This window comes from Barbus barbus, assembly GCF_936440315.1.
Source record: "Barbus barbus genome assembly, chromosome: 7".
Classification (NCBI taxonomy): domain Eukaryota; kingdom Metazoa; phylum Chordata; class Actinopteri; order Cypriniformes; family Cyprinidae; genus Barbus; species Barbus barbus.
Window position 1 is genome coordinate 1,580,110 of NC_136735.1, and position 25,049 is coordinate 1,605,158.

Genomic DNA, 25,049 nt, shown 5'->3' on the forward strand with positions numbered 1-25,049 from the left:
AGTATTTTATTTTTTATACTAACATTATTTGTAATTTTATCATGTAATTTTTAGTGGGTTTTTTTCATATTTATTATAATATTCATGATTTAATTAGTAAGCATTATATTTTAATAATTTTATATTAAAAACAACCTTTTTAACAGTGTTTTTTTTCTGAGTAAAATGAGATCGGATCATATTCATGGATGAATCTAATGGAAAAGTGTTTCTGTGTGACGGTCTCGGTGTAAATAAGAGGGTTTAATGTCATCTGATGCAAAAAAAAACAATAATTTGGAAAGTCATTAGTTATTACAATTACCTTTAATACTCAATTACTATATGAACTGTTTGCAAATTAACCATAAACGTATTGAGAAGACAAACAGTTGATTTAACACTGAACCAGATCAGTGAACACCAGAGACACCGGGTACAAACATATGACCACTTTTATTAGATTTAATGTGTAAAACTCTTTAAAAAAGCACACAGCTGTACAGAAGATTCCCATTGTTGATGAAAACGGCACATTTCCCCAGAACAGCATCATCTCGCATCATGAAACGACGGGACTAAAAAGACAAAACTATGAACATTCAGGCGACAGGAAGACATGAACCGGACAGATACGTGAAGCCCAGCATCTTCACAGCAGAGGAAGCCCCATCACCTCTGCTGGGCCGGGCCACTCGTCTCAGTCTCTCGTTATTGCTGTTATCTGGCTGTGCGTGGAAGGCTCGGGTCTCAGGAGCAGACTCTCCTCCGGTCATCGAACAGCCGGCGGACGGTGTAGACCTGCGTCAGTGCCACGCTCAGCAGCACCAGCAGATTAACACAGGACCAGAAGGAGACCCGCCACAGGTTGTCCTCCAGCAGGTTCCTGTCACGCGCCTCGAAGGCTCGCAGGACCGTCTGCATCTGCCGACTGCGCTCCAGCCGCCGGTGAACCGTCTCCATCGACTCCTGCCACGAGACGCCAGGTCATTCAGCTTCATTAGATCTCACAAATAACTCATCACTCATGAAAATGACATTTCACACTAAAGTACAATATTTAAATAAGTTATATTCTGCTGTTAATTACAACAAACTATTCACAAATTGTTAAGTTTTTCATAAAACGTGACAATCAGAAATTAAAACATTAATATCAGATGAAAAACAAACTTTAGATCTTAAATTGACATTAGAATTAAAAAATGTATAAAATACTTATAACGCTAAATGTTTTTATATTTATTTATTAGGGGTGTAACGATACATGTATTCATATTGAACTGTTCGGTACGAGGCTTTCAGTTCGGTACGCATTACAGTCTGAATTCGTTGGACTACTCCTGTTAGATTAGACTAGTGTGTGTGCAGAGAGTGCGTTCAGACTGCATGAGTCAGTCTATTAACATGCATTTACAAGGAGCACAAAATTCAAGATATGGAGGCAAAAAAAATTACATATTTACATAATTTCATATACTTAATATCACTGAAGAATGACATTTTTTTTTCTCTCCAAAAATCAGCATGATTACAAATAGATTTCTACAACGGTTCTGTAAGCAATAAGTTAATTAATACACTTACGTTTTAGGCAGCATATTATCTGTTTTTGCTCAATTTCGACAACAAAAATAATTCCAAACACAGCCACAGCAGTGTTTCGTGTTTCTGAGCAACATGATGGGGTTTCGTTCCTGAAAGAATCAACTTTAAATGATTCGGTTCAGTCGCAATGACTCACTCATTAACAGTGATTTGCTGCCACCTGCTGGCGGTTTGAAAGTCACATTTAAAGTATCTTTTTAATTTTTTTAATTAATTTCAAATATCAGTTGGCAATGTTTTAAAATATCAAACATTATTTATGTATTAGTAACAGCAGGTTAAAGCATTGCATGTCCCTCTGAGCTGCATTAAACAGTAAATAATGAAGATTGTGTTTCCTCTGCACTGCAAAGATGAATTTTGTCAATACTGACTTCATTTGCTTGGTAACAGCTCAAATGTCTTATTGACCGATTAAAAGTAAAAAAAAATTACTCAGAAGATGATGCACACTTGGAAAAAAAGGCTTTATATGACCATAGGCAACATCAGCTGGAATACTTCCAATCTTCAAAAGTACAAAATTAGTTTTAATAAATAATGTAAAAATCAAGGAAATTTCTCTGGCATTTCTTTCTTTTCGCTGTATCGAAAACGTACTGAACCGTGACACCACTGTATCGTATCAAACCGAACCGTGAAGTTTGTGAACCGTTACACCCCGAAAATATATAAGTAATTAAAATAGAGCTGAATTAAAACTAATATTAAATGTAAAACTTAAACTTGATAATTAGAAATGTTGCCTTGGCGAAATTAAATAAGTTTAAATATTAAAATTAAAACAAACAAAAATAAAGCTAAATAGATGTAATAAATGAAAGCACATACAATTTATTTAAACTAAAATAAGAAAAAATGAAATATGAATAAATAATATAATGGTATACAAATAATACTAATATAACACTGCTGAAAATAAATAAAGCTTTGCTTGGTGTTTTGCATTGGGAGATTATTAATCACACTTTTCACTAATTATTATCCAGTTATATACACACGTATATGTAAATTAAGAAAATAGTTTTTGCTAAAAGTCAGTGTTATTATTGTTAATTAAAACAAATTATTATATAGTAGATGGGGGGGGGGGGGCTTAATGAAGTTAAGTACTACTGTATTGACCCGAATAATAGACAATGTTTTTTTTTCTTGGAAATACATCTGAAAAAATGCGGTCTTATATTCAGGGTCTAGACTTTGACACGTCAATAATACACCCACAACAATAGGTGGTGCGCCAAACACACATTAAACGAGTGTGCCGTGTTGTAAAGATCGTGAGTGATAATAAAAGAAAAGCTTACAGCGGTATGACTGTATGTTAGCCCGATGGGAACAAACTTAATCTGGAAGTGGTTTTAAAAGGATACTACAATAAGACTTCACTTCTACTGCTAATAAAATGTTGGTAGGCTACTATTAGATTGATAGCCTAAATGATACATAATTCAGATGGGCTACCTGTTTTTTTATGGTATATCAAAAGTGTATATTTTTAAATGTTATTGATACATTTTACCAAAAAAAAAGTTTTACAGAGAGAAAAAAACAAGATTTGGTTTTCAAAAAGATTTTTCCAAAAATCTAATGTGCAGGCCTAACTGAGCTGGTTTGTGTTTCTGTGGTAGCTCGAGACGGTCCACACTGTGTTAATTACTTCAGCAGAATATCGTTATAAATCCACACTGTATGTAATCAGGTGACACTAACATCTGTTCTTCACTGAAACACATTCACTCGCCTTTATGTCATCCAGCTTGTACTCTAATAGGCTCTCCGGCTCTCCAAGCCCCGCCCACTCGTCGTCCGCTCCGGCGTCATTGGCCGGGTGGTCCAGGATGACCTCGAAGAAGACCATCTTCTCGGAGAACCTGCTGAAGCTGTTGTCGAAGCAGATCTGATAGTCTCCCGCCTCCGTGGGCTCCACCCTGAAAACAGCGCACCAATCACACACGAGTAACCGGCAGCCAATCGTATGACAGATCTCCAGCGCAAACATGTGAGTTCTGTATTTATAGACCGATTCTGTGGCAGAAAATGTCTGTTTTCAAGTAGCAGTCTATGGGAGCAACGGAATAAAAGAATAAAAAAAGGTCAAATTGAGTTTATATTTCACAATTCTGATATGTAACACGTTAATAGTAATAGGTTTAAATAGTATTTGATGCTGTAACTGTAGGGCTAATACAATATGTCCTCTATGAACTGAAAAATAAATATCGGTGTGGATGTCAGAATCGGAGTGCAAATCATTTTTATAAAATACTGTCATCAAAGATGCCACTTGAAGCTAAACAGGGATGTCTGAACGGACAGACTGTGGATGAATACTACTGATATCTCTACTTTTAAAGCATAACTTTGATTTAAACAATACATCTATATAATATTCACACATGCTGTTCACAGGGGACGTATTGTATTAGCCCTACAGTTACACCATGAAGAAATAAACCTATTAATATTAACATTTTACATTACATTTATTTAATCTCACAATTCTGACTTTTCCCCTCGCCAAATGCAAGTTTATATCTCCTAGTTCAGACTTTATAACTCAATTTAACTCAAAAATCCTGAGTTTGTCAATTCTGCTGTAAAAAAGCCGGATGTGTGGGATATAAACTCATATTCTGAGCCGAGGGGAAAAGAGAGACTGACGAGCTGTCTTTCCTCCTCAGAATTGTGAGATATAAACTCAAATGTACCTTTTTTTGTTCTGTGGCTCCCATAGACTGCTGCTTGAAAACGGTCATTTTCTGCCACCAGAGGCTCCGAAACGTCAACACTCTTCCCAAACACGGAGTTGGTCCATTCACACAGAACAGTTTTTTGTTTGTTTTTGGGGTTTTTTAATGTTTGTGGAATGAAAACAAAGGCAAGTCATTTGAGTTGTAATGTTTAGTGTTCTCTCGTCTGGATGTTTCCTATCAGATGTCAAACAGACGTTTATCAGATGTTTGCACACAGCAGATGCTTTCCAGATCAAGCCATCTTTAACAGACATCTTGCAGACGTTCGTGAGCTATCTGTAACATTTGAAGTTTTTAAAGTCATCTATCGCATGTCTGCACAGAAAAACAATAGAAAAGCAGCACAGTTGAGTGCAAAGGCGTTCTGTGTGAACGGCCCCAACACTTTTATGTGACAGAACCATAGAACGATCCCCAAAATGAAACAGTGGCTGAGGGAGATGTGAACACTCACATATGAACGCCGTCGGAACGGCGAAACTCCGAGACCAGGTGGATCCCCTCAGGAGAGATGATGGAGAAGTCCACATCCATACCTGCTCCAGCGATCACCTGCACAAACAGCATCACATCTAACTCTGTGTACCCTAGCAACCAGGCAGAAAGCTTTAGAAGGTAAGCACCATTCACTCGTATAACGTGTGTGGATGTTGTCTGAATAAGATGAACGTGTTATCACGGATCTGAGGCAGGATATAGGACAGGCCGTGATAAACAAACATCTCACACCCTTCTCCGACACGCTACACTAACTACAGCTGTGCTAAAATCACCGTAAACAAGCCATGAAATGGCTCCCTGACTACATAAATAACGGGGGTCTTCCATAAAGCTAAGGGAACCCCACATCAAGAAGATATTGTAGTAAATACTATAGTAAAGTACTTGAATTAACTTCTTGTGGTAATTCTATAGTTGCTGTGGTAATAACAATTATAGAAATAAACAAATTACTTTAGTTTTCTACAACTATAGGGTATATTATACTACAATACTATACAATTTAAGTTACTATAGTAGAAACTAAAGTATATTACAGTATTTAGCAGTTCACTATAGTTAATACTACAGTATGCTGTGGCACTCATTAACCACGTGATGTAAATGCTATAATATATACAGTATAATACACGTTCCTATAGTACTGTAACAAATATTATTGGACTGTTACTTTTGAATGTTCTCTGAACTTCGGAACATTTAAAAAATGTTACACGAACGTTCCAAATGTTTCAGGAACAAAACGTTCCATGAATGATGTACGAATAATCATTTTGAACACCACACAACTCCTCTTATGCTTGCTCGTATCTTTGAGGGATCTGTGTGTGTGTGTGTGTTTATATTCGAGAGTTCGTAACGTTACCTGGTACTCGATCTCGATGCTGTCGTTCTGAACGGCGCTCTGGTAGAAACACTCTTTGCTGGCAGCTGGCAGCAGGAACGTGAACTCGCTGTCCGTGGGTCTGAACGCGTTAACGGCGCTGATAAACAGCGCGACGCATCCGAGCAGAGACGCGCGTGTCCTCTGCGCGCCATCCATGCTGGAAAGCGCAGAAACGGCCTTTTGAACGGCGTTTGTAACTCCGTTAACAGCCTCCGTCCAACGACGGCCGTGTTCCGCTTCCGTAGCTCAACTTTCGCTCCGGCGCTCAGCCAATCAGAGCACACCGAGTGTCCGTGCTGCAGCCAATCAGCGCGCAGGGACGCGCGTTACCCATAAAATCATGTCATCAAAACCTGTCATATTCTGAAGCATAAAGCAATTATAGATAAGACACTTAATAAACTTTATAGATTTACAGACAAGAAACTTTATAAATATGATATGCATATGATATATGACCCTGGAGCACAAAACCAGTCATAAGTGTCAATTTTTTCCAAAACTGTGATTCATGCATCATCTGAAAGCTGAATAAATAATCTTTCCATTGATGTATGGTTTGTTAGGATAGGACAATATTTGGCTGAGATACAACTATTAGAAAATCTGGAATCTGAGGGAGCAACAAAATCTAAATATTGAGAAAATCTCCTTTAAAGTTGTTCAAATGAAGTTCTTAGCAATGCATATTACTAATCAAAAATGAAGTGTTGATATATTTACTGTAATAAATTTACTAAATATCTTCATGGAACATGATTTACTTAACATCCTAATGATTTTTGGCATAAAAGAAAAACTATAATTTTGACTCATACAATGTATTGTTGGCTATTGCTTCAGCGACTGAAGACTGGTTTTGTGCTGCATGGTCACATTTATAAATAGATATAAACCCGATGTAATATAGGCTATAATTACCTCAGTGGATCATGCTCACGATGGGATCTTCCTTTATTCTCGCTGAGATGATGTCCTGTCGCTGGATGGCAGCACGACCCAATCATCCTGAGCATCTTCAAGTAGTTCTGCAGGTTAAAGACCTGTTAGTGAAACCTGTGTTCACCAGCAGGGTGAAATAAATAAACACACTAGTCAACACTTGAAGTGGATCAAAACGCTTCATCAAAGTTGTCCTAAAACATAAAACCAAAATGCGTTCTTATCGTAGGACAACTTTTTTTGATCCACTTCGAATGTTGACTACTGTAAATAAAATGGCTGACAATTAGTTGCATCATCATCATCATCATTATTATTATTATTATCATTACTACTACTACTACTATTGGCAGTACTAGTAATGGTAAGTTAAGCATCATTACTATTGATCATGTTTATTATACAGTGTTTTCTTCAACTGCTCATACACACAATCTTTCCTTGTCACAGTTTCTGAAAGCTGGAGGTCAAACAGCAGAAGCACAACCAAATCTACAAAACCATGCACTGATTCTCAGCTTTTCAATTTCATAAAACACTTTTTGCAAAACACAACACACAATTCTCTATGTAGCACACAAACAATCTAACATGAATTAATATTATGGCAAAGGTGTTTGCAAATGTTGATGTGTTTGTGATTTTTTTTATTTTTTTTTTATTTTTTTAATGCAGTGCTTCATTTTGCAAGCAATGCGAGGCATTTTGTGTGTGTAATTCTTAGATTTGTGTGTAAAGTTTAGAAAAAAATAAATGCTGCTGTAGAATGTACAGTACGAGTGTAGCTGTGAGGGGAAAAACCCTGAGAAATGCCACGGTGAAAAAGAATGAAACTGAGATGATGAACTCTGAACACACAGCGAGTGAGTGAAAATACTGATTCAAAGCTGACCAGAGATCAGACACTTGTCCGGTTTCATGAGGAGAGGAGTGTGAGAGTGTGTGTCCAGAGATGATTCACAGTCAGTGCAGCCCCTCATGAGAGAGAGACACCAACTGCTTCCTGTCTCACTGCATCTTTACATCTGAGCTCTCAGTGCACCGGAAATCACAGACGTGTGTGTGTGTGTGTGAGGGAGAGAGAGAGAGCCTAATTGAGCCCAAGAAAGCCTGTGGTGTCGACAGCATCCTGAACGAGATGCTGAAACACACAGAGCAAAGCTTCAAACTGGCCATGCTAAAACTCTTCAATGATGTTCTGTGTGTCGGGTTCTTCCCTGAGATCTGGAACAAGGGCCTCATCAGCCCCATTCACAAGAACGGAGATAAACTAGACCCCAACAACTACTGAGGCATCTGTGTGAACAGTAACCTGGGGAAAGTGTTCTGTAGCATCTTAAACACAAGGGCCTGTATTCAGAAAGATTGTAAGAATCCTCTCAGAGAGCTCCTAATTTATCTTAAAAATGTCTAACTAGGAGTCTTAGCTTAAGAGTGATTGAGGACCAATCTGAGAGCAACTCTGAGCGAGGAAAAGACAAAAACTTGTATCTTAGTGAGGAGCCGGGGCTGACCCCGTTGCTAGGAATGAAACATTCTTTTGAAGACTGTGATTGGTTGGTTGTCAAGAAGGAAATAAAAGCGCTTTTAAGAGTAGGGTATACAGGTATTATAAGCCTTCACTTTGAAATTACAGACGTCATTTTTCCTCTCGCTCTCTCACACACACACACACACACATTATATATGTATATATATTCTTTATTTTGTATTTACCATGCTGTCATACTTACCGTGTTTTATAGGAAATGAACAGAGACATAGCCTAATAAGTGCTGTAACAGACCCAAATCATCACTGCTGCATAGTTGCATTTTTCCAGTTGCCAGATATATTAATGTAGTGATTACGTCCATTTCTGGGGCTATGGCATTTCAGCGTGTCTCTAATAAGATCAGTCACAAACATGATCCCTGTACGATCTAATGCGTAGCGTCTTATTAACTCACTCTCATGCATTGTGTGCAACTCATCTCTTCTCCCTCTTCATGTTTCGTCCATTTTCTCCGCTGCTAAAGAAACTCTTAAGCCCCTTAAAAGGCCTCGTCCGTACTCCTAACAATTTTGGACCTTAAGACCTCTTTTAAGGGTTTAGATGCTTTCTGTGTGTGTGTGTGTGTGTGTGTGTGTGAGAGAGAGAGAGAGAGAGACGGTGTGTGTGTGTGTGTGTGTGTGTGTGAGAGAGAGAGAGAGAGACGGTGTGTGTGAGAGAGAGAGAGAGAGACGGTGTGTGTGTGTGTGTGTGTGAGAGAGAGAGAGAGAGAGACGGTGTGTGTGTGTGTGTGTGTGTGTGTGAGAGAGAGAGAGAGAGACGGTGTGTGTGAGAGAGAGAGAGAGAGACGGTGTGTGTGTGTGTGTGTGTGTGAGAGAGAGAGAGAGAGAGAGATACGAAACAGCACAGAAAAATATGTGACCGCAATTGACCATCCAAACGTATGCTTACTTATAGACAACTTTCTAGGCAGAATTTATCCTCGCAATCCAGATGGTGTCAATCTAGCTGTAGAGAACATCAATTATATATTTGAATATTTGGCCAATTTATCTAACCTCACATCCTCTAAGAAAATCCATAAAACCACACAAGAAAATGAAAAATGGTTTGATTTAGGCTGTAAAACCATAAGGAAAAAATTAAGACAATTATCAAATCAAAAACATAGACAACCAAACAATGCAGATTTACGCCATCAATATTGTGAAGAACTTAAACAGTATAAAAGCACACTCAGAAAAAAGAGAGAACAGTACATCAAAAATCAGCTAAAAACTATTGAGGAATCCATAAATTCAAACAATTTCTGGGACAACTGGAATTACCTGCATAAAAAACATCCTGAACAAGCAGCCATACAAAACGACACCTGGAAAAATCACTTTAAACAACTTTATAGTGAAATTATAATGACCCCAGAACAAACCCAAAAATATGAAAAAATGATTCATATGGAACATACAATTGGTAAATATCAAAACCCATTAGACTACCCCATTACAGAAAATGAACTGATTGATCAAATCCAGGCCCTAAAAAACAAAAAAGCAAGTGGTCCAGATGGCATCCTCAACGAAATGCTCAAGAACACAGAGCACAAATTAAGATCGGCTCTACTAAAACTGTTCAACTTGGTTCTGAGTGTTGGTCATTTCCCTGAAAGCTGGAACCGAGGACTCATAACGCCCATATTCAAGAGTGGAGACAAATCAGACCCAAACAATTACAGAGGCATCTGTGTGAGCAGTAATCTGGGGAAGCTGTTCTGCAAGATCATCAACACAAGACTTGTACACTTCCTTACAGAGCACAATGTCCTCAGCAAAAGCCAGATTATAGAACAACAGACCACATCTTCACCCTACACACCCTGATCCACAAATACATTAACCAAAACAAAAGCAAAATATTTGCTTGCTTTGTAGATTTCCAAAAGGCCTTTGATTCAATTTGGCATGAAGGTCTGCTGTCAAAACTTCTAGAATCAGGGATTGGGGGTAAAACATACAATATTATAAAAACAATGTATTCAAACAATCAATGCGCAATTAAAACTGGAAATAAACGAACAGAGTTCTTCACTCAAGGGCGGGGTGTGAGGCAGGGCTGTCCACTATCACCGACCCTCTTCAATATCTACATTAATGAACTGGCAAAACTCCTGGAACAATCAGCAGCACCTGGCCTCACACTACATGACTCCAACATTAAGTTCTTGCTGTTTGCAGATGATCTGGTTCTGCTGTCTTCAACAGAAGAGGGTCTACAGCAGAACCTGGACATCCTGCACAAGTTCTGTCAGACCTGGGCCCTGACTATTAATCCTAACAAAACCAAAGTACTAACATTTCAGAAAAGACCCAGACTTCAGGGAAAGAGACACAATTTCACCCTTGGTACGACCAATATTGAACATGCCACAAACTACACATACCTCGGGCTGAAGATAAATGCAACTGGTAAACTAAATTTGGCTGTGAATGAACTGAAAGAGAAAGCAAGAAGGGCCTTTTACGCCATCAAAAAATCTATCCAAATTCAAATACCAATTAGAATCTGGCTCAAAATATTCCAATCAGTCATAGAACCTATTGCATTATATGGCAGTGAAGTGTGGGGTCCTCTCCTAAATCACCAATTTGAGAAATGGGACAAAAATCCTCTTGAAGCCCTGCATGCTGAGTTCTGTAAGAGCATCCTCGGAGTACAGAGGAGCACACCCAACAACGCATGCAGGGCAGAATTAGGCCAATACCCTCTACTAATGCACATTGAGAAACGAGCCATCACATTTTGGAAACACTTAAAAATGAGCGACCCCAACTCTTATCATTTTAAAGCCCTTAAAAACCATGAAGTGAACCCTGAAAAAAGTCCCCTGATTCAGATGGTCCTGAAGCTGCAAACACAGACTAACATGACTAACATCCAGCAGCAGGACACTCAAATAATCAGCCACAACATTTGGCCCAACCAAATTATAAAAGAACAAAAAGAAAATGATCTAACCTATTGGAAAGAAACAACAGAAAAACAAAGTAAACTTGAATGTTATTTGGCCCTAAATAGAGATTCCACAACTGCAGAATATCTGAGTACAGTGAAAGACTGTAAACTAAGAAGACAGATGACGAGGTACAGACTGAGCGGTCATACTCTGACTATAGAGACGGGCAGATATCGACAGCACTGGCTGCCCAGAGAGAGCCGCATCTGTCCATACTGTACTCATGGAGAAGTGGAGACAGAGCAACACTTCCTCACCAGCTGTCCTAACTATCAACACATTAGAGAGGCATTTTATCCAGAATTTGAAACACTTTACCCTGACTTCAAAATGTTAAACAAGAAAACACAACTTCAGTATTTATTAGGTGAAAAACAAGATTGTATCTCACTAGCAGCAAGATACATTGATGCCTGTCACAAAAAGAGGGAGGAGTCAACAAATCAGTGATGCGCCACACACACACACACACACACACACACACACACACACACACTCACACACACACACACTTTTAAACTGTTCACAGAATTCTAGAATTGATTTGTTCTATTTTGTTTAATTATATCTACACATGCATGTATTTTTTTTTTTTTTTTTTTTTTTTTTACATACTTGTTCTATATTTAATGTAAACACTATGCTTTGGCAATACATTGTAACAATTGTCATGCCAATAAAGCACATATTGAATTGAATTGAATTGAGAGAGAGAGAGAGACGGGGTGTGTGTGTGTGTGTGTGTGTGTGTGTGTGTGTGTGAGAGAGAGAGAGACGGTGTGTGTGTGTGTGTGTGTGTGTGTGTGTGAGAGAGAGAGAGAGACGGTGTGTGTGTGAGAGAGAGAGAGACGGTGTGTGTGTGAGAGAGAGAGAGACGGTGTGTGTGTGTGTGTGTGTGTGCGTGTGTGCATGAATGCACTAGTCTCTAGGTCATCAGATAAGCGAGAGCGCCTGTGGTCACCTGTTTTTTTTTGTATGCTTTTTCCGGATTGACTTTATATTTGTGCAGATCTTCATGCATCCTCTGCATGCACACTGACACAAGAGTAGTGTGATTTTAGGACTCCAGTGAGGAAACTTCAAAAACACCAATTCAATATTTGGTGACTAAAATAGTTACTTTTTATTCAATAAGTAGGATTTTGTTGCTTTTAAGTAACAATAATTAAAATGTTTTTTTTTATAAGATTAGAACAATATTGTTACATTAAGAAAAAAATAAGTTGGATATTGTGATGTTTTATGTAACAATAACAAAAAATATAAGTAGGATAGTGTTACTTTTTAAGTAACAACAATAAAAATGTGAAACTTTAAACAATAAAACTTTTTATGGAATTAGCACAAAATTGTTACTTTAACAATTATAAAAAGTTATTTAATAAATTGGATACTGCTATTTTCAGTAACAATAACAAAAGTTACTTTTTTATTGTACAAGTAGGATATTGTTATTTTTTATAAAAAGTTATTTTCTATGAAATTAACACAATATTGTTACTCTAAACAACAAATATTATTTTAATTCAGTTTATTAAGTAGGATTGTTACTTTTTAAGAAACATTAATAAAAAGTAAATTTTCATTACAGCACAACATTGTTCCTTTTAGTTACTTTCTATGAGATTACCACAATATTGTTTTAAGCAATAATAATAAACAGCTACTTTTTATGTACTTAGTAGGATTGTGTTACTTTTTAAGTAACAATAATGAAAAGTTACTTTGTATGTAGTAAGAAAGATGTTGTCACTTTTTAATAACAATAACAAAAAGTTACTTTTTTAAGTAAATGGAGAAGAAAACCAAGAGGTTTCAGAAGACAGACGCAAGTATGTAGTGACAGATAGATTTATCACCAGACAGCCAAAACTTCCTCATTTTAGTTTCTTTCCTCTGGTGAACCCCTCCCTAGTGCTCAGTCTCTCTCTCTCTCTCTCTCTCTCTCTCTCTCTCTCTCTCAGTCTCTCTCTCTCTCTCTCAGTCTCTCTCTCTCTCTCTCTCTCTCTCTCTCTCTCAGTCTCTCTCTCTCTCTCTCTCTCTCTCTGAGACACACACCCTTCCGTGAGCAGCAGTGGGCGGTCATCTCTCTCTGTCTCTGTGTCTCTTGTCTCTGGGCTCAGTGAGGCTCAGGGTCAGAGGATGTCAGGTTGCTCTCGGCTGACTGTGTTTGCTGTGCTGACGGTGAGGATGGACTCTCACACACTGCACTGAAGGCTTCACACACTCTCTGGAGTGAGAGGCTTCCCATCTGAAGGTGTTAGGCCAGTCATACAGGAGCTGCAGCATGGCGGACGCAGATGAGAGCGTGAATAAAGACATGAAGGTGTTTGTGGTGGACAGCCAGGCGTTCCCGCCTCAGGTGTCTGTCAGGAGGGACGGCCCGCAGCTCTCCATCATCTACCTGCTGCTGGCCGTGGCTCTGCTGGGCGTCTTCGTCGAAGCTGGATTCATCTGGCATCTCTACAGCAGGCCTGCGGTGAGTCCTCCTGCATGTGATCCTCATCAAACAGTTATTACTCTACTTATGCTCAGTTAACCCTCTGGACACAAAAAATATCTGGTTTGAATTTTTTAAATGTTTTACAAATGTTTGCATTTGCTATATGCACACATCCACACACACACAAAAGGATGCAAACATGATTAGAAAAGAAAAAAATCACCATTAAAAAAAAGTGAACACCTGTGATCTGAATGGGGAAAATGAACATATAGAGCAATTGTGTATTATCAAGTAGCCATGATGAAACGGTCTATAATTATGCCCAAATATATCCAAATGCAAAACTTAGTAAAAGTACATTTGAAAATAATTGAAACTAAAATCTGAACACAGCCTTATCTGTCTATACCACAATTTAGCAGTGAGAATTGTCTAGGACCATGACATTCCCTCAAAATACAGTATATTAATGAAGCAATATTATTGAATAAAATATAGCGCATTCATTTACATTTAGTCATTTAGCAGACACTTTTATTCAAAGCGACTTACAAATGAGGGCAATAGAAGCAATCAAAACCAACAAAAGAGTGATATGCAAGTGTTATGACAAGTCTCAGTTAGGTAGTGTATATATATATATATATATATATATAGTGGCACAACATTAGTAACAGTAACAACATTTAATCTAAAAAATATCTTTGATCAGTTTTGACCCCTGAGGATTACAAGTGTGACCCTTAAATGGGGACATGAACACATGGGCATGAACTTTCCTTCAACATCTAGAGTTATGAGTATTTACAATGGGCTCCAGAAGACCACAGAGATCACTGATCACAGGACTCGGACTGAAGATCATCCTGACCATCAGGTTTAGTTCATGTAGCTCCAGAGACGCCAGATACTGACTCATCCACACCTTCAGCTTTCACTTAGATTGCAGTTCTGAGAATATTTGTAATGAAAACATTTATTAAATTGGAAAAACCCCCAACACACAGTCATTTCACTAGTGCTGATACACTTACTGTACATCTAAAAGGGAAAGTGTATATTTTAGTTGCTCAGCCTCTTGTTTGAAGTGTTTTCTCCCCCGTTTTTATCACTCATTATCTTTCTGTGGTCATGTGGTTTGACTCGAATAATATGAGCTCATGAATCTTGTGTGTGCAGTAATTGCAACGATGACACAAGAACATCATCAGTCAAGGTCAGATGACCAGATTCCCTCGCATCACTTCCTGTAACGCTGCAGGGAATGTTGCCAAACGTCTCAAAATCTCGCTCTTTCACCTTTTTGACCCCTGATCAGAGGAATCGGTGTCTTTTGTTAAATACAGGCAGTCCTCTGCTGTTCTAGTGTCAGTAATGACTAGATAATCTATCCTTTGGTCAATGGCAAGTATTAGCTCAGCAGTAAACCTGAGGTTTTGCATTTGCTGTTGGTTTGAAGCCTTTGATAACTAGCACAGCTCACTAACCACTAGTTTACACAACCCCCACAGAATATTGCTCATGCTTTAGATTTCCTGTAAACATATATAAGGGTTTGCACACTTACACTAAGGGCAAACACCCAAGCCATTGTGACATTTTCAAAACCAAGAAAGAAAAAAAAACATTAAATACAGACATAACAAACAGTAAAAGGCATTAGAAATACACAATTAGGCTCTGCGTACTAAGATCAATTGGTGTTCATTCTGGTAAAGAGTGTAATGATCCTCCATCAGAACTAATAACAGTGTGACTTTTCCGTACTTCCTAATGGATTTTAAAGGACTCTGAGTCTTTTTAAAAATGTTAAAACAATAGATTTGTGTATACCCTAACACACCTTCCATCAGAAAAAAAAGTTAAATTGTAAGGTGTAGATATCTAGAAAAAAATGAGCTGATTAGTGACAGCAAAATGATCCCAAATTAGTGCTAATGTTTGACAAGAAAATTTGGTCTGATTTTTGCATGTGATTTTGATAGACCAATGCGCTAACAAAAGCCAGACAGGCTGAATGAATATACATTTTCACTCTCTGACAGTAGATGGCGCTTTTAGAAAGGTCAAAATAACCTGGTTAAAAAGCATAAAGCTCAAAGTATTTTTTTCATTTGCGTATGCTCCCAATGCGTACAGTCAAACACACAGCCTTTCAAAATATACTCCATTTGATAGCGCGAGTGAACTCTGGCGGTCGACACATGCGCTCGAGAAAGCTTCATCTTTGTCCAGTTTTTGCTGTATATTTTTCTCCAGAAGTTAAGAGTGAAAAAACATCTTTGAACTCTTTTAAACTAAAGCCGTGGCTCTCTCATAACTCTCTTGCACAAGCGCTTGTCAATGCGGTGTCTGTTTTTGTTGCAGCTATTTTGTTGTTGTTTTTCCATCTCTTTTGATTCGTTTTCTCCTGTGAAACAACGAGCCAGTGCTGCCACCTTGTGGAACAACTGATTAGTGCAAATGCTCACGTGCAACCTGGGTGTACGAAGTACACGTAATTACAAAAATTGAGTGGTGCATATACTATTCTGGTGACGAAATCACGTGCTCTGTATGTGGAATCTAACCGAAGTATACTTCGGACTTTTGGACAGGATGGTAAACAACATTTGCATGTTTTCAAACAGCGGTTCAGATTTCCTAATTCAATATTTACAAAACAGCACCATAATACAGTAACACTGAGGCCAGAGCTGATTGTTCCTCTGCTTCTCACTAAAAGTGCAAATCCTATTGGTTTGCTGGTTTAATTTAGCAGTTCAATAGAAAAGAGATTAGAACACCTAAAAATCAGATGCACTGATGACACAAATATTGGTTTCAGTCCAGGCAGACTGAAAAAATGACTATTAAGTCATTTTTTTTTCAAATTGCTGTGAACAGTCCTTCATTTAACCTGGTAAAATCACATCAGAAATGCCAAAACGTTCTAGGAAAAAGTTGTGAAAAACATCAAATATTTTCTCTTTTTTTTTTCTAGACAACGTCAGATATCCTGACATTGGAATATAGAAAAGTGAGTATATTTTTTTTTACTGGTGTATGTGTGCGTACATAAACGCGTGTTTGACGATCATATTAACGCTGCTGTAAATATTTATCCGCAGGGAGAGAAGAACTCGCCTCCCAGAAGTTCACAAGGTTGGTAAACACACACACGGTCAGAGCACTGAAGCGTTGCTCTTCATGATGTGTTCAGCGTTCATTCGGCTTGTTTTCTCAACAGATTTCAATGAAGCTCCCAAAGCTGAGCACAAACCGGCAGCATTTCTGCAAAGTATGAAACACCTTCTACTTCTTTTACTTTTACTACTTTCTTGTATTTATGAAATATTTTTTCCATTTTTCTTCATATGCATAAGCCATTATATTGCTAAAAGCACTGCAGCTGGTTCCTGCATGACGTTTGTGTGTGTGTTTGTGTAGTCGCTTCGCCCGCGTCCAGCGGGAGCGGCATCCTGCGCTGGAGGGCCGACAGCTTCCCCGTGTTCATGAAGGGTCTGGAGTACAAGAACAACAGCCTGTACATCCAGCAGGACGGACACTATTACATCTTCTCCAAGATCGCTCACCTGGAGAACTGCAACTACTTCAAGCATCAGGTCATGCAGCGGACAGAGAGGTACAGCTCCAAGGCCATCGAGCTGATGCAGAGCTCCAGGTACTCCACAGCACACCACAGATCCTTCTGGTCACAGCTGCAAGTGCTGAAGCTCATGAATGTCTTTACTGTAGGTCTATCTGCGTCCCCAGTAACTCCCAGTGGAGGGGCAACAGCTACCTGGGGGGCGTCTTCCAGCTGTTTAAAGGAGACAGTGTGTTCGTGAAGGTCAATAACAGCTCGCAGGTGCACAGTGAAGCGTACGAGAACTTCTTTGGTGCCTTCATGATATAAGTACTGACATACTGCTGCGAGAAAATCACACACACATGCACTCTCAGGTTCTCATTCCAGTTTTTAAATATTATTTGACATATTTTATGAATCTTTGCAATATAGAATTGTGCTATTTTTTTCTTACTTCTGCAGGTGTATAAAATAGATAATAAAACATATTTAGCATGTATTGCTGAAATCTGACCCTCAGATCAGATGCCATTTCTCTTTTAATCATGTTTTTATTATTATTATTATTTAAGAAAACATGTTTCAGATGCTTGTCAACAAGTTATGTTATCTGTCCTTTATCTATTATAAGCTGAATATATATATATATATATATATATATATATATATATATATATATATATATATATATATATATATATATGATTATAAACCATTTTTTCTATTTTTTTCTCATTCTGACGGCACCCATTCGCTGTAATGATCCGATGGCCTGAGGACACTTTTCATTTTTGGGTGAACTATACCTTTATGTGCGTTCAACGAGAGCGTGCACTTGAATTGATCAAACGTTCAGCTGTGCGTTCACGTTCTGTTGTGGAGTGGGGGTGTGACATTATTTGTTGTTATTTATAAAAGTGTATACTGTATTTTGATATTGACTGGAATGTGTATTAAATGTGTATCATAATAATAAAATATTGCAATGTCAGAGTCTTCTCTAGCGAGTCACAATAGTTTTGCACAATGCTGCTTATCTTCCTTATTTTCTAGCTCTCGATTTCAACCTCAGTGTGCTTAATGCAGCGCTGCACATCAAAGCATCACACAGCACAACAGATAACGTGAGAGGTGGAGGGAAGGCAGAGATAAGCAGGGAGATGTGTGGGGACGGCAGGATGTGGCGGTGTGAGGTGGAATAAGACAGAAAGGGGACAGAGCACAGGAACAAATGGGTTTTTTGGAGGGGGGTAGCGGTTGCATTTTCCTGATTCAGCGCATTTCTGCATTCACAACGGAAGTTTCCAAAAAAACCTGCAGTCACCCACAAACAAACAAATGGCTGTGTAGTTTCTTTTCAATTTTTCTTTCCGTTTTAAGAGAGACAGTCACAAATCCCTGCTGATGTTTTCTGCTTGCCTTTGTGTATCAAACTGATATCACTCAAACACACTGTGACCCACAGGTCAGATTCGGGGGTCTTGTTTGACTGGTTAGTGAGGGTCCATTCACCCCTGCTGGCAGATGATGGTCTCAATTGCTTTGGCTAATTTTCCTATATAAAATGATAAGTTAGTTTCTTGTTCACACCAGTTATGAATGACTTTTTCATTTAAGCAAATTGTTCGTGCAAAAGAGTAAGTCCACTTGCACAAAAACTACATGCACATGGATCAAAACTGAGTTGATTCACATTGAAATGGTCAACTTTTCAAAACTTCTAAACCTTCTTTCATCGTGTGAGCCATCACATGCAAAATGATTATTCAATTATAAAAATCTGTCAGAAACGCATGTATTCTAGGTGAGTTGTTACATTTTGCACACTGAAAAAAATTCCTTTGAAACAACAATTTGGACTTGAATGGTTAGTGTATTTCACAAATAATGACCAAGAAATGGTTAGTAACACATTGAATTAAACACAAAATTTTGAAGTAGAAAGACTCAAATATATATATATATTTTTTGTACAATGTACTCAATCAAATATTTTTTTTATTTATATAGCGCAGCTAAAAAAAAAAAAAAAGTTGACCGAAGTGCTTCAGAATATAAAAGACAACATCGAAGACATAATACACTATCGCAAGCTATAATAATAATGCAGATAATAGTGATAGTGAAATCATGATCATGATCTCTATTAAGTTTTTATTTACTACTTTGAAAAATACTTTTTACAGTGCAGATGCCATTTGTGATGTCCCATAAAACAGTTACTTCATTATAGAAGATGTTTTACCAGTAGCAGATTGTTTTAAAAGAAACAATATGAGTTGTGTTTCTCGTTTGCTGCTTTTGAAGACGCAGCTCAGTCACAAGAGTGTAGCAAAAAGAGAAGTAAGAAAAGTGTTTTAGTGTGTACAAAGTGCACACATCAGCTTTAAGGTGCAATGGCTGGACAAACATGAGCAGTGTTTCACTACCGTAGGGATTTCCACCTCAGGTTGACCAAAATATCAATATGAAGCTAAAATTCAAACGATTACAACATGACATCTTAATATGTGTAAGCTTGATCTCTCAGGATGTTCTTCAGATAGATCATGTAGATCTCAGGGCTTCGGTTCACTCAAGCGTTTGGAAGCTACTGATCTACCTGATGATTATTTTTCTTACTTCCTGTGTTTTATCATGCACAGAAATCTCAAACATAACTGCCAATAGAAACCCCCTTGAGAACAGGAGTTATCTGTATGAGGGCTTTAGAATGAGTGTAAACTCTAAACACCTACATGCTAAACACTCTCGCACACTCATTATCATACTGTGCGGTCGTGGTGACATGGCATTTGACACACCTGGTGGTTTCCTTTCACAGCCACTCACACTGCACCTGAGCACAACAGGAAGAAGGAGTCTGAGTCTGATGTCACTTCCTCCAACAGCCATGCACTTCATTTAATCATAGATAGATTATGTATTATACGTATTATGTATTATGCACGTATTATACTGAAAATTTATAAGCTCCATCTACATACAAATGTGTATGTTAAATATGCTGTAAATAGTCTAAAGATGTCTTAAGAGTCTTACCAGAATAACAAGGGAGGCGGGGCCAATAAACGTCCAGATGAAGTAGTTATCATCCCTCAACCAGCAACTACACAAAACAAGAGAGAAATGACACACACACAAACACACCTATCCTTCATAAGAGTCCTGCATATGGAAACACTCACGCTTTGGGTCCTCCGTAGCTCCTGTAGTCGATGGCTGTGGAAATAGCCACCACCAGCGTGGGGAAGCCGTACGCAGAGAGGTAGTAGTACTTACGACGAGACGTCTCACTTTCAAACACCTCCACCATCAGCACATACAGCTGCACCGTCTCCATGCAGAGCCAGCAGAACACGGACAGCAGGAAGAAGTGCAGGAGACCGGCCAGGACCGGACACATCACCTGCACATACACACACACCTAATGCATGAGTACTTCACTGCTGATGTGGACCGGTGTAGCCTGGTTTACTCTAATGTGGACTGGTGTGGTCTGGTTTAGTCTGATAAAGTCTTGTTAGGTCTGATGATGTTTCATCTAATACAGTCTGATGTAGCGTGGTTTGCCCTGATGTGATCTGATTTAGGTTGACTGTTTGGTCTGATGAGGTCTGGTTTAGTCTGATAAAGTCTTGTTTGGTCTGATGTACGTTCGGTTTAGTCTAATGTGGTCTGCTGTAGCCTGGTTTACTCTGATGTGATCAGGATAGTTGGATGAGGTTTGGTGTAATCTGATATAGTCTTATTAGGTCTGATGATGTTTCATCTAATTCAGTCTGATGTAGCCTGGTTTATTCTGTTGTGATCTGATTTAGGTTGATTGTTTGGTCTAGTAAGGTTTGGTTTAGTCTGATAGGTCTTGTTTGGTCTGATGTGTGTCCGGTTTAGTCTGATATGGTCTGATGTAGTCTAGTTTACTCCTGATGGTCTGATAAGGTTTGGTTTAATCTGATAAAGTCTTGTTAGGCCTTATGTGGTCTAATATAGCCTGATCTGGTGTGGTCTGATGAGGTTTGGATTAATCTGATAAAATCTTGTTAGGTCTGATGTGGTCTGGTTTAGGTGAATTTAGATTCAGACTAATTTGATCTGATTTAGTCTGATCCAGTTTGGTCTAATGCAGTATGATTTAGTCTAAGGTGGTCTGGTTTTGTTTATGTTCTAGTGTGGTCTGATGTGGTCTAATGTGGTCCAATGTAATCTGGTTTTGTCTAATGTGTTCTGGTGTGGTTTGATTTAGTCTAATGTGGTATGATGTAGTCTGGTTTATTCTGATGTGTTCTGGTTTAGTATAATGTAGTCTGGTGTGATATGGTTTGCTCTGATGTGGTCTTACTCTTACTAATGTGGTCTGGTTTGGTCTAATGTGGTTTGTTGAGGTTTGGTTTGCTCTGAGGTGGTCTGGTTTAGACTGTTGCAGTATAATCCAATGAGGTCTGATTTAGTCTACTGTTTTGTCTAACATGGTCTGGTTTGCTCTGATGGTTTAGACTAATACAGTCTGGTTTAATCTGATGTAGTCTGGTTTGCTCTGATGTGGTCTAATGTGGTATGGTTTGCTCTGATGTGGTCTGGCCCTCATGAACTCACTTATAGATAGATAGATAGATAGATAGATAGATAGATAGATAGATAGATAGATAGATAGACAGACAGACAGACAGACAGACAGACAGACAGACAGACAGACAGACAGACAGATAGATAGATAGATAGATAGATAGATAGATAGATAGATAGATAGATAGACATATAGATAGATAGATAGATAGATGATAGATAGATAGAAAGTTAGATAGATAGATAGATAGATAGATAGATAGATAGATAGATAGATAGATAGATAGATAGATAGATAGATAGTTAGATAGACAGACAGACAGATAGATAGATAGATAGATAGATAGATAGATAGATAGATAGATAGATAGATAGATAGATCTGTAGGTGTTGTTTGATGCTGTGGGAAGCAGTGAGATTATGAGCGAGAGATCGAGAGTGAGAGACGGGGGCGGTGAGAGCCTGCACTTCTGATTCAGCACTTTTCTAGCATCTTGGTGGAAGTTTCCAGAAACTTGCTGTCTTTATACGCAACCGACCGTTCTGTCTTCTCATTTCTTTCTGTTACTCAGAGAGAAAGAGTGAAAGAGAGAGAGCAACGAGTGGCATGAGAAAGAAAGAAAAATGAGCCGTTGGTTTCTTTCCAAGCATCAGTCTCTTTTCCTCTAAAGACCATGACCAGAGAGACCAAACTGAGCGACAGACAAACACAGCCCTGCCAAAACCTTTAACGCTAAAAGCAGAAGGATGATGGGCTGATCCAGCACCATGTCCTTCTCACTTAAAGGGGTCCTGTTATGCTCTTTTACAAAGTCTTGATTTTGTTTTGGGGAACATGCTCTCATGCTTGGTGGTTCGAAAATCACATTATTTTTCACATAATTTACATTATTAAAATACCTCTCTCCCCAGCCTGACACAAACGACTCGATGAGTTTCGGGTTTGATGAGGGCCCACCTTCCGAAAAACTAAATGTGTTGTGATTGGTTAGCTGTCCCAGTGGATGGTGATTGGCGAACAGCTTAGAAGGCGTTTCAGTATTGCCCCGCCCCTTGTCAAGTTCATCAATATTGCCATATCAATTCAGACCTGGAGAATATTGAACAAGAGGATCGTGCAGAACATTTGCACGCACGGATATTGCAAGACATATTAAAGTGGTAATGTTATTGTTGTTGTTGTTTTGGCTAAATCACATTTTAGATGGGATGTCTACAACAGCTTAAAAATAACTGCATTGAGTATGTACAGATAAGTGCAAAGGTAATATGTATTATGTTTATTGTTCTTTAATTCTAACATTATAACATGAATTGCAGTGAAACTGTCATACAGTTGAATTTATTTATACCATAGTCCGTCTGACTTACACTATTTGTGGCCGCATATATATGTAAATTAATTATCTGCCAGCAGGAGGCGCTGATGGAGCAGGAGAGCTCGAGGTTTCCCCGGTAACGCTGTATCCATATACTGCTTTATCAGACATTACATGTAAGATGAAATGAAAATTTTCTTTTCAAAATTTTCTGAAAACAGTTGGTTTTTGTCAGAAATACAGTAATATAAAACACCCGCACCTGGTTTAGATTTTGAAACGTGTAGTGCTCAACCACATGTTCTCCCCACCCGCCAACCATTCGAATTTCCATAGGCGGGATTTAAAAGGTGTGACATCACAAATACAGGAAAACAGCTTTGTAGTCCAAACGAGCTGTTCGTTGTAGTTCTTGAAAAGGGATTTTTTTAAAAAACACAATATCTCCCTTTGGAGTGGACTTTGAGATTTGTAACTTTGTAGATAGTTTTATGCCCAAACATACACACTACACACTGACTACAATTCAAAAAGTGAAAAAGCATAATAGGACCCTTTAGATAACAGTAAATGTCTGTTTTGAACAGGCGCTGGAGAGTCTGGAGTGAGAAAATATTAAAGATTAGTCAGTGAACACATCTGTCAAACAGACAGTGATGGTCGAGTGGTTAAAGGTCAGGGCCCGTATTCATAAAGATTGTAAGAATGCTCTCAGAGAGCTCCTATTTTATCTTAAAAATGTCTAACTAGGAGTCTTAGCTTAAGAGTGATTGAGGACCAATCTGAGAGCAACTCTGAGCGAGGAAAAGACAAAAACTTGTATCTTAGTGAGGAGCCGGGGCTGACCCCTTTGCTAGGAATGAAACATTCTTTTGAAGACTGTGATTGGTTGGTTGTCAAGAAGGAAATAAAAGCGCTTTTAAGAGACTCTTTTTTTCTCTCTCTCTTTCTCACACACACACACACACTCACACACACATGTTGGTTTTTGTGGTTTATGGGGACTCTCCATAGGCGTAATGGTTTTTATACTGAACAAACTGTGTGTGCTATTGCCCTACACCAACCCTACACCTAAACTTAGCCTTCACAGGAGACTTTGTGCATTTTTAGATTTTCAAAAAAACACCATTTAGTATGTTTTTAAGCCTTTTGAATTACGGGGACATAGGCAGTGTCCTCATAAACCACCTTCATATTGTAATACCTCTGTCATACCCATGTCATTATACACATTTGTGTCCTCATAAACCACATAAACATGTACACACACACACACTCGCACGCACGCACGCACGCACACACACACACACACACACACAAACACACACTATATATGTATATATATTCTTTATTTTGTATTTACCATGCTGTCATACCATGTTTTATAAGAAATGAATAGAGACATAGCCTAATAAGTGCTGTAACAGACCCAAATCATCACTGCTGCATAGTTGGATTTTCCCAGGTGCCAAATATGTTAATGTAGTGATTACGTCCATTTCTGGGGCTATGGCATTTCAGCGTGGTGTCGGAGATGTTAGCATGTCTTTAATAAGATCGGTCACAAACATGATCCCTGCACGATCTAATGCGTAGCGTCTTATTAATTCACTGTCATGCATTGTGTGCAACACATTTCTTCTCCCTCTTCATGTTTCGTCCATTTTCTCCGCTGCTAAAGAAACTCTTAAGCCCCTTAAAAGTCCTCGTCCGTACTCCTAACAATTTTGGACCTTAAGACCTGTTTTAAGGGTTAAGATGCTTTCTGAATTACTTTTTTCTTTACTAGGATCTTTTCTTTAATTTTAAGAGGAAACACCCACATTTCTGAGAATTTTCTTAGAATTTTGTTACTAGGAGCAACTCTTAGCACTAAGATTTTGAATGAATACGGGCCCTGGAGTGTTTTCCTGAGCTGCATGGCGTCCGGTGAGATGACAGATGTAAATACCAAGCCAATGTTTCACTTC

General features: G+C 38.5%; 3 protein-coding genes across 3 annotated transcripts in view; 1 reads left to right on the plus strand and 2 right to left on the minus strand.

Moving 5' to 3' along the window:
• Positions 1-25,049, minus strand: part of LOC306872949 (uncharacterized protein) — an 819,728-nt gene that overhangs the window by 304,785 nt on the left and 489,894 nt on the right. The gene's annotated exons all lie outside the window — the stretch shown is intronic.
• On the minus strand, positions 226-6,012 carry LOC306872946 (transmembrane emp24 domain-containing protein 1-like). The gene is made up of 4 exons (XM_079421905.1): positions 5,710-6,012; positions 4,798-4,895; positions 3,332-3,518; positions 226-948 (listed from the first exon to the last, which is right to left on the minus strand). The coding sequence occupies exons 1-4, from the start codon at positions 5,884-5,886 to the stop codon at positions 730-732; spliced, it is 681 nt and encodes a 226-aa protein (XP_079278031.1). The 5' UTR covers positions 5,887-6,012; the 3' UTR covers positions 226-729.
• LOC306872942 (tumor necrosis factor ligand superfamily member 14-like) lies at positions 13,296-17,688 on the plus strand. Its single transcript, XM_079421899.1, has 6 exons — positions 13,296-13,653; positions 16,604-16,639; positions 16,731-16,764; positions 16,850-16,900; positions 17,050-17,284; positions 17,359-17,688. Exons 1-6 carry the CDS (start codon positions 13,462-13,464, stop codon positions 17,516-17,518), a joined length of 708 nt encoding a protein of 235 aa, XP_079278025.1. The 5' UTR covers positions 13,296-13,461; the 3' UTR covers positions 17,519-17,688.

Coding starts and splice junctions, on each gene's coding strand:
- LOC306872942 (XM_079421899.1), top strand. CDS start 13,462: ATGGCGGACGCAGATGAGAGCGTGAATAAAGACATGAAGGTGTTTGTG. Junction 16,765..16,849: donor GCCTCCCAGAAGTTCACAAG/GTTGGTAAACAC, acceptor TTTTCTCAACAG/ATTTCAATGAAGCTCCCAAA. Junction 16,901..17,049: donor ACCGGCAGCATTTCTGCAAA/GTATGAAACACC, acceptor GTGTTTGTGTAG/TCGCTTCGCCCGCGTCCAGC.
- LOC306872946 (XM_079421905.1), bottom strand. CDS start 5,886: ATGGATGGCGCGCAGAGGACACGCGCGTCTCTGCTCGGATGCGTCGCG. Junction 4,896..5,709: donor GCATCGAGATCGAGTACCAG/GTAACGTTACGA, acceptor CTGTTTGTGCAG/GTGATCGCTGGAGCAGGTAT. Junction 949..3,331: donor ACAAGCTGGATGACATAAAG/GCGAGTGAATGT, acceptor GTCTCGTGGCAG/GAGTCGATGGAGACGGTTCA.